The following is an 8,470-nucleotide window of genomic DNA, read 5'->3' as shown; positions in this document are numbered from 1 at the left end:
GGCTACTGCATGCACAGCCCGGCCCCCGCTGATGGCTCAGAGCAGCGATGCACTCGGCAAAAGCTTCCCCCAACGTCATCACGGAGGTGGGAGGCTCCTCACCTTCATTCCTGACAACGTTCTCTTTTCTAATTAAAACGGTCAAAGGGAACCGTCCCTGTTCACCCCAATGCAGAGCACTCAGCGCCAACATCCCTAAAAGCAAACCCACAGCCAGGGGGCACCATCCTGCTGCTCACACCATCCTCCATCACCGACCTATTCCCCCTGTGATTGTGCAAGTAGGATGTAAGTGCAACAGTGTGTATATATCTGCCTTTTTGTGCATGCACACATTTTTACACGCGTGTATTTGTACATCTGTCTTTTCCCAGTGCATGTATTTTACTTTCTGCATGTGGTTATTTTGCACTTTGATTTTTGTGCACACCCAGCTGCTATTGCACTAGCATGCATGTTTCAGTGTAGCTTTATAATTCATATTCCCATGCATGCATGTCCACTTTCTAAAGCAGCACATGCACTTACATGCACTTTTTTTAATGCATGCATATGCATTTTGCAAGCTTGTGCACATGTTTTGTTGTGCCTTTTTATACATGCACTGTTAAACACACAGATGCTTTTTTCCCCCCATATACATTGATGCAGAGTACTGCATCACCCCACTAAACACCATTTAAAGATACCTTTAACTTCAGCAGGAGGCTGGGAGCAAACAGCCCTCATTTATTCCCAAGGGGAGTTGGGGGAGCTGCTGCAGAAGGCACTTACAGGGATGGAGAAGGGAATTTGGGGGGGGGAAAGGAGGAAAATGGGCAGCTCAGGGCACCATCCGCCACCACTTGAAGGCAAAGGGTTTGCGGCGGACGTTGGTGCCACAGTGCACCTCCCCAGCCAGCTTGTGGTAGGAGAAGTAGTCATTGATGAAGGTGCAGGAGAGCCCCAGGGGCTGCAGCAGTGCCCTCACCCGCTCCTCCAGGCAGCACTGACCCTCCACCAGTGGCCCAAATGGTTTGGGAATGCCCAGGTGTCTGCCCAGCACCAGCATGTTCACCTGGAGATGGACCAAGAGTCAATTCCTCACCCCAGTTGTGAACAGTGAGAGCACAAAGGGCTGCCACATGCAGCCCTAAATTCACACTGAGCTGCTCATTACCATGTCAGGGAAATAGGCCACGGCTCTGGTTTGGTCATCAGCTTGGAAGAGCTGCGGGATGTCGATGATGTCCTGCTCGACCAGCCCCAGCTCCCGCTTCAGAATGTCCCGGTTCCAACTGATGCAGCTCTGCGGGGGGGGGGCGATAGGAAGGGATGTGGGATATGGGGCAAGGGGACAGAGGAACGGGACAGAAGGATGGGAGGACAGAGATGAGGAAGGAGAAGAAAGACAAGGGAAGAAAGCAATGGGGACAGAAGGACAGAGATGGGAGGACAAGGATATAAATGGGGAGAGGAGCAGACAGATAAAGATGGAAACAAAGGTCCTGGGAAACAGTGACAGGGAGATGGGGAGACGAGAAGGAGAGGAGAAGAGACAAAGGACAGGGAATGGGGTTAAGAACAGGGGTGAGGAAAAGGGAGAAGGGGAGAGGGGGGCAGTGGGACAGAAAGGTGGAGGGATGGAGGGAATGGGAGGTGGACAGATGGACATAGTGACAGATGGGGAAGGATGGACAGCAGGACCTCACCTGTGCGTAGGCATTGAACTCACGCAGTGCTTCATTTCCCAGGATCTCATTTATGCTCGGCTTGGGCACATCGTGCAGTCCTGAACACAGAGCAGGGAGCCTTACAACATGTCAAGAGGGCAGTGGTTTTTTTGGGGTTGTGAGGTACCACAGCATCCCTACCCTGGAACATTGTCGCTTCCCCATAGCCCATCTCCTGCTTCTCCCTGAACAGCTGGTAGCAGGCGCTGGGGCTGGCCAGCAGCAGCCTGAAGCCCTATAGATGGAGAGACCAACATGAGCTCACCCCATGTTTCCCCCCCCTAACAAAAAATCACCCCATAAAAGACCTGCCCACCTTCCGATCGGATGCAGGGATGAAGCTGAGAAACTCGTCCACATGTCCAACCTGCAGCCAGTCTGAGAAGAGCTCCACAGGTGCTTGCACCCGCTGGGCAGCGAGGAAATTCCGTACTGCTTTGGCCATGCGCCGGCCACCAAACCTAAGTGCAGTGAATGGGGACCTCAGCCTAAGCCTTCAGGGGTCGTGTACCCCAAAATTCCATCTCCTACCTTGGGAAGCTGCTGCCGATGAGGATGCGGCCCAGCGGGTACTCCTTGCTGCGCACCGTCACTGGTGGGCTGACCTCCAGGTTGCCAAAGGAGTCGAGGCTGGAGATTTTCTCTGATGTTTTCTGAGCCACGTAGCCAAAATCAGGGCCCTGGGGGGAAAAAAGGGCTGGCATTAAGCCTTGGGAGTGCCAAACCTTGAAGCACGATGCTCCTGTTACCCTTGCTGACTTGGCTTATCTCCTTCCTACTAGTTAATTTACCTTATTGTGGATTCAGAGAATCATAGACATCGGGAACGAGACCTTCAGGATCATCATGTCCAACCATCAGCCTGACCTTCTGAGCCCCATCATTCAACCACAGCCCTTTGAGATTGCTCATCTTCTTATCCTTGTTCTTATTCCTTTCCCAATTCTTAATAGTATTCTTACTCCTTCTCATATGCCTATTCCTGTTCCCACTCCTATTCTCATTCTGATTTCTATTCCTCTTTCCATTCCTATTCCTACTCTTATTCTCATTCCTGTTCCCATTCCTTCTCTTATTACTACTCCCATTCTTACTCATATGCTCATTCTTATTCCCACTCTTACCCCTACTCTTATTTTTATTCATTCTCATTCTTTTCCTTCTCTTTTTGCAGACTGCCACAGCACACACCACTCCTCACTAGCACCAGGAAACCCAACACCAGGGGTTAAAGGACTTTAGTTAGGTACCAGGATGCTCCTGACAGGGAAGTCCTTCAGGCCCCGGTCACGGGGTGAGTCGAAGACCACTGGGAACATTTTATGGGGTGCTTGCACGTAGCCAAACTCCACTTCATCCTGCAGAGGGAGCAGAGGGAAAAGTAAGTGCTGTGGAGCCACAGCCTGAGGGTCCCAACCCCACATCACCCACCTGGATCCAGCGGTCATTGTGGTTCTCGGGCAGTGGGCAGATGGTCACTGGGCACTTGGCTTCCTCAGCCAGTGCGCTGACAGCCGCCACAAAGTCCTCATTGTCCTCCACACTGTGAAATAAATCCAGGGATCACAGGGATGCAGCCGAGCCTGGAGGGATGCAGCCACCAACCCCCCCCCCCCCCCCCCCCCAGCACCCACCTGCACACAAAGACCTCCAGAGGTGCCAGTGTGTTGGGTGTCATGATCCATGGAGCCACACGGAACATCACTGTGTCAGTGAAAATGGGCGTCTCCAGCAAACCCTGAAAGGGAGGAGAGGGACTGAGACATTGCTCACCCCATCTGTAGGTAAAACCTATGTGATTTAGGGCATCACCTTCTCAGGGCTCTCCAGCAGTGTGACATGGAACGCAATCAGCCCTGAAAAGCCAGCGTCAGGGAAGGCGAGTCCCTCCACATAGAAGATGCTTTCCTCCTGGTGCTGGCTGGGCTTCACAGCGTAGGCAAGCTTCTCACCCCCCAGCACGTGCCTGTACTCCTCCAGTGCAATGCTGTCTGTGGACACAAGCAGCACCCACCTTGCACTGTAGCATTCCACCTCCATTTCCCAGCTCCTTGCAAAAAGGAGCAGCTTGGTGTCGCATCATGCACACAGCAGGACACAGTGAGCACACCACTACCATTGGGTGTACCATTGTACCACTGGGAACAAAGCAAACTCATGGGATGCATCTGGGATTCTGGAGGTGTCAGCTCTTGTTTTGCCCACCTCATTAATGATCCGTGGAATGGAACACCTCTCCTATGAGGACAGGCTGAGAGAGCTGGGGCTCTTCAGCTTTGAGGTGACCTGATAGCAGCCTTTCAGTATCTATTGGGAAGCTACAGGAAAGAAGGGGACAGACTCTTTAGCAGGGTCTGTGGCAACAGAAGAAGGGGAAATGGCTTCAAAGCAAAGGGAGGGTAGATTTAGGTTAGATATGAGGGAAAAGGCTTTTCCAGTGCGAGTGGTGAGGCACTGGAACAGGTTAGCTAGTGTTGTGGTTGATGCCCCATCCCTGGGGACTTCCAACGTGAGGACAGGAGATGCTCTGGGCAACCTGATCCAGCTGTGGTGTCTCTGTTCATTGCAGGGGGGCTGGACTAGATGACCTTCAGAGGTCCCTTCTGACTCTAAGGATTCTATGATTCATAGGAGGGCCCATAGAGGGGTCACCCCACACTCACTGCCTCCATAGAACACGCCGACTTTATCAGCATCACTGAAGCCCACGTGCAGGACAAGGCCATGGCTGGTGAAGATGGTGCGTGGTCCACGGGTCCGCAGAACCATTTGTGACATGTCCTTCAGGTCTGGGGAGACAGTGAGGACAAATTGGGGAGAAAGTCACCAAAAAGAGGAAATGCAGCAAAAAGGAGCTGGCCATACCTTCGTAGGAGCACACAGTGGTGTCACGACTATCTGTCAGCTGGCTTTGGGGTTCGCTGCTGTCACTCATCAACCGGGTTTTGGGGTCATCGCGGTCACAGTTGACCAGCAGAATGGCACCATGCCCATCAGGACCCCATGTCCACGTGGCCTGGGGGCAGCCAGTCAGAGTTGGGACCATCACTGGGGCCACCCGTGGGGTTGGGGACTGTTGTCTTCACTACATTACCTTGTCCACCAACGTCCTACTGACCGACCCACTGCGACCAGTGTCAGCGTCCAGTGAGACTTCTGCAGAGACAACAGGTGCTCAGTGGAGAGGTGGCGTGGAGACACCACTTTTGGGGACCAAATATTCTCACTTACCCACGCAGGTGAGATACAGCATGGCTCTGCCCACCGGCACTCCACTGGCTTCACCAAAATAGGAAATCCTGACCTGTGATGTCACAGAGTTCAGTATCACCCAGAGGGGGACTGGGTGCTGCGGGGCTGCTGTCACCCACCTTCTCATCCCCGACGTCCTTGCTGATCGCCTCCATGGTGAGCAGCACCTCAGTGCCAGCAGCCAAGGGCCATCGTGTAACACTGGAGGGCAGCTTCACGCTCTGCGTCTCATGCACCACATAGACTTTCACACCTGGTGTGCCCTGCACGTGGAAGGCGATGGCATCCTTGGGTGCTGACCTGGGGGAACACAGCTGTTGGGGCATCGCTGCAGTGGTGCAGCAAGTCCAGCAATGAACAATTGCAACGAATCCTGCAGTATGCAGTGATTCCCACAAGATGCAATAAGCACAACATCCAACCTCAAGAAATCCTACAGTGTTCAATTGTAATGAGTCCTGTCATGTAACTGTAACAAATCCTGCAATGTTCAACCTAAAAAAAACACCATAAAAAAACCAGCATTTGATTGTGACAAAACCTGCCATGTTCAGTTGCAACAAATGGCAACAAATTCTACAAAATGTAACTGCAGTAACTCCTGCAAACTGAAATAAAGCCTGCAACGTGCAACAAATTTGCAATGTCTTGCAAAATTTCCCCAACTTGACATTATTCAAGCCCAAGAAATTTTGCACTATTAAACTATATCAAAACCCCCGAGCTCTTTTCTTATGGCATGAGGCCTCTCAGCCATTTACATTTCACCCCCTTTGCATCCCCTTTGGAGCACGGAGAAACCACAGTGGATGCAGGAAGCAGATGGGGATGGAGGAAGCACCAGCAGGCGAATGGGCAGGCTGCAGCATGCAGCGCTCAGTGCAAGAGGGCACTGCCAGGGCAAGAACTCCTGCAAGCAGGGGAGAAACCCAACCCTGGGTGCTGCGATGCTTCTGACATCCACAGGGCAGAGGGTGTGTTTGGGGCAGCACAAAGTAATCCAAAAAAGCAAAACTAAAGCAAGCTGAAGCTTTAAGGAAAATGAAAGAAAAAGCAAAACTTGTTGCTGTAAACCAGTTGCTGTGGCCAAACAAATGCATGGCTGCAGGGAACGCCCCAGCAAGCTATGCCTCCATGGTTAACTCTGTATTCACCTACACAAGGAAATATTTCTATTTCTTGCTGGGACAGCACAGCAGCCCCTGGTACGGAGTTCTGGATGGAGACTGCATCCGGATTTGGGATTTTGCACCCAAAATCTGTTTCTCTATGGAGGCTGCAAACTTCTCCATTCATCTGAGTAGCGCTGCCATCCCATACCAGGTGCTGAGAGCCTCCAGGAGCAGAAGCAGCAATATCCTTGTTTTCAATACTAAAACTCCAACAGGAACAGGAGAAGAAATACCTTTCTTTTGCTTGCTGAAAACCCCAACAGAAGCAATCCCATTCTTTTAAATGCTGAACCCCCATGGGAAGCCCACCTGAATGCATTAGCACCGTCTTTCCCCAGCTCAACCCATTCACCTCTATTTTCACCATCTTCTCGCTTAACCCCACTTTACTTCCTGCAGGAGAAAAGAGAAAATAATACAACCCCAAAGCAGGTTTTTGGACACCCCATTGCTTACCCCTGGATGTCCAAGGACAGCTCCGTGCCCAGCACACAGACGGTGCTGGTGGGCCGCTGGGTGCTGAGCTGGATGCGGCGCTGCTGGGCCATCCCACCACACACCCCTGAGTGCTGGCAGGGACGGCACGAGGGGATTATAAAGGCTGGCAGCAGGGAGGGGATTAACACAGCCTGATCCCACCCAGCTGGTGCGCACTGCTGAGCTTTCTGACGGAGTGTGAATCAGTGCTGATTTTTCACCCGAACACCGTTTCCCCCGAATAGTGCTTTTTTGTTGTTTCTGCTTTTTTTAAGAAAACAACACCCTGATATAACAAAGCAGCATTGTCACCAAGGAGAAACTCACACTGTAAATTATGCAGCACGACACTGGAGCTGAGCTGGTGCCATGCCAGGGTGTTATTTCCTAGTGTGCTCCTCCCCATGCTCATCACAGAACCTGGAGATCATTGAATCTAACTATCCCTAATAAAACAGCTCCCTAGAACTCATTGCACAGATAAGTCTTGAATATCTCCATAAAAGGAGCCTCCACAGCCACTCTGAGGAACCTGGTCAGTGCTCTGTCACCCTTCCCATAAAGAAGCTCTTCTACATGTTAGTACAGAACTTCCTATGCTCAGGTTTTAGGCCATTACTCCTTGCCCTATCACTTTGCACCATTAAGAAGTGCCTGGCCTTATCCATTTGCCCCCCATCTCCCTTCAGATATTTATCAACATTTACCAGGTCCCCTCTCAGTCCTCCTTTCTTTAAGCTGAACAGACCCAGGTTACTCAACCTCTCCTCATACCGGAGGTCCCCAGGCCCTTTGTCATCTTTGTGACCCTCTGCTGGACTCTTTCTAGGAGATCTCTGTCTTTCTTGAACTGGGGAAGCCAGAACCAGACATAATAATTTAAATGTAGACTCACCAGGGCAGAACAGAGGGGGAACATAACCTCCCTTGACTTACAGGCCATGCTCTGTGCAGTGCTCCCCAGGATAACATTACCTTCCTTGGTCACAGTGACTCACTGCTGGCTCATCATCATCTTGTTGTCCACCAGAACCCCCAGGTTTTTCTTTGCAGAGCTCCTCCCCAGCAGGTCAGCTCCCAGCCCGTACTGATGCATGCAGTTGTAATGCTATAATGGGATGGAAAGTACCACAGTAACAGTGGGGCAGCAAAATCTTCAGCTACAGCAAATGCAGAAAAAAAAAAAAAAAAAAAAAGGAAAAGAACTACTTACCCCTAGAAGGCCTCAGGTACACAAGGATCTCCAGCAGAAACCCCTTGCTTCCACTGCCAGCCCTTAAATGAGGTCTGGGAAAGGGTGGATCCTGGCTCCATCCCTTCCAGTCATTCAGGTACATTGCATGCACCTGAGCTCCCCTGGATTGTCCCTGCCTTCCTACCAGGTGCTCCATCACTGCTTCAGGCCCTGACTTAGCATTTTTGCTACAGTGGTTATTCCTCCCCAGGTGCAAGTCTCCACACTTGTTAAATCTCATCAGGTTCCTCCCTGCCCAACTCTCCAGTCTGCCCAGCTGTTGTTGAGTGGCAGCCTTCAGCCTTCAGGTGTGTCAGCTGATCCTCCTGGCTTTGTGACACCAGCCAACATGTTGAGGGTGAACTCTATCCCTTCATCCAGGTTGTTGATAATGATGTTGAACAAGACCGGACCCAGCACCAATCCCTGGGGAGTACAGCTAGTTACAGACCTGCCACCTGACTCTGCACCACTGATGATCACTCTCTGAGCTCTGCCAGCCACTCCACGTTTTCTAAGTTTCATAACAAGGATGTTGTGGGAGATGGTGTCAAACGCCTTGCTAAGTCAAGGTAAACAACGTCCACTGCTCTCCTCCCATCTACCCAGCCAGCGATGATATC

The 8,470-nt window shown here is 51.4% G+C and overlaps 1 protein-coding gene across 1 annotated transcript; it reads right to left on the bottom strand.

The window, feature by feature from the left end:
• Positions 1-690: 690 nt before the first annotated feature.
• Positions 691-6,704, bottom strand: LOC107323506 (protein-arginine deiminase type-1-like). The gene is made up of 16 exons (XM_015882670.3): positions 6,593-6,704; positions 5,084-5,264; positions 4,944-5,016; positions 4,807-4,868; positions 4,578-4,728; positions 4,376-4,501; positions 3,525-3,703; positions 3,347-3,450; positions 3,144-3,255; positions 2,963-3,070; positions 2,244-2,392; positions 2,029-2,173; positions 1,854-1,947; positions 1,692-1,771; positions 1,160-1,288; positions 691-1,057 (listed from the first exon to the last, which is right to left on the bottom strand). Exons 1-16 carry the CDS (start codon positions 6,682-6,684, stop codon positions 824-826), a joined length of 2,019 nt encoding a protein of 672 aa, XP_015738156.2. The 5' UTR covers positions 6,685-6,704; the 3' UTR covers positions 691-823.
• Between the last annotated feature and the right edge of the window lie 1,766 nt (positions 6,705-8,470).

The sequence above is a fragment of the Coturnix japonica genome, chromosome 9 (assembly GCF_054131305.1).
Source record: "Coturnix japonica strain WE chromosome 9, WE-NBRP24, whole genome shotgun sequence".
Taxonomy (NCBI): domain Eukaryota; kingdom Metazoa; phylum Chordata; class Aves; order Galliformes; family Phasianidae; genus Coturnix; species Coturnix japonica.
Note: the sequence above shows the minus strand (reverse complement) of the source record. Positions and strands in the feature narration are given on the sequence as shown.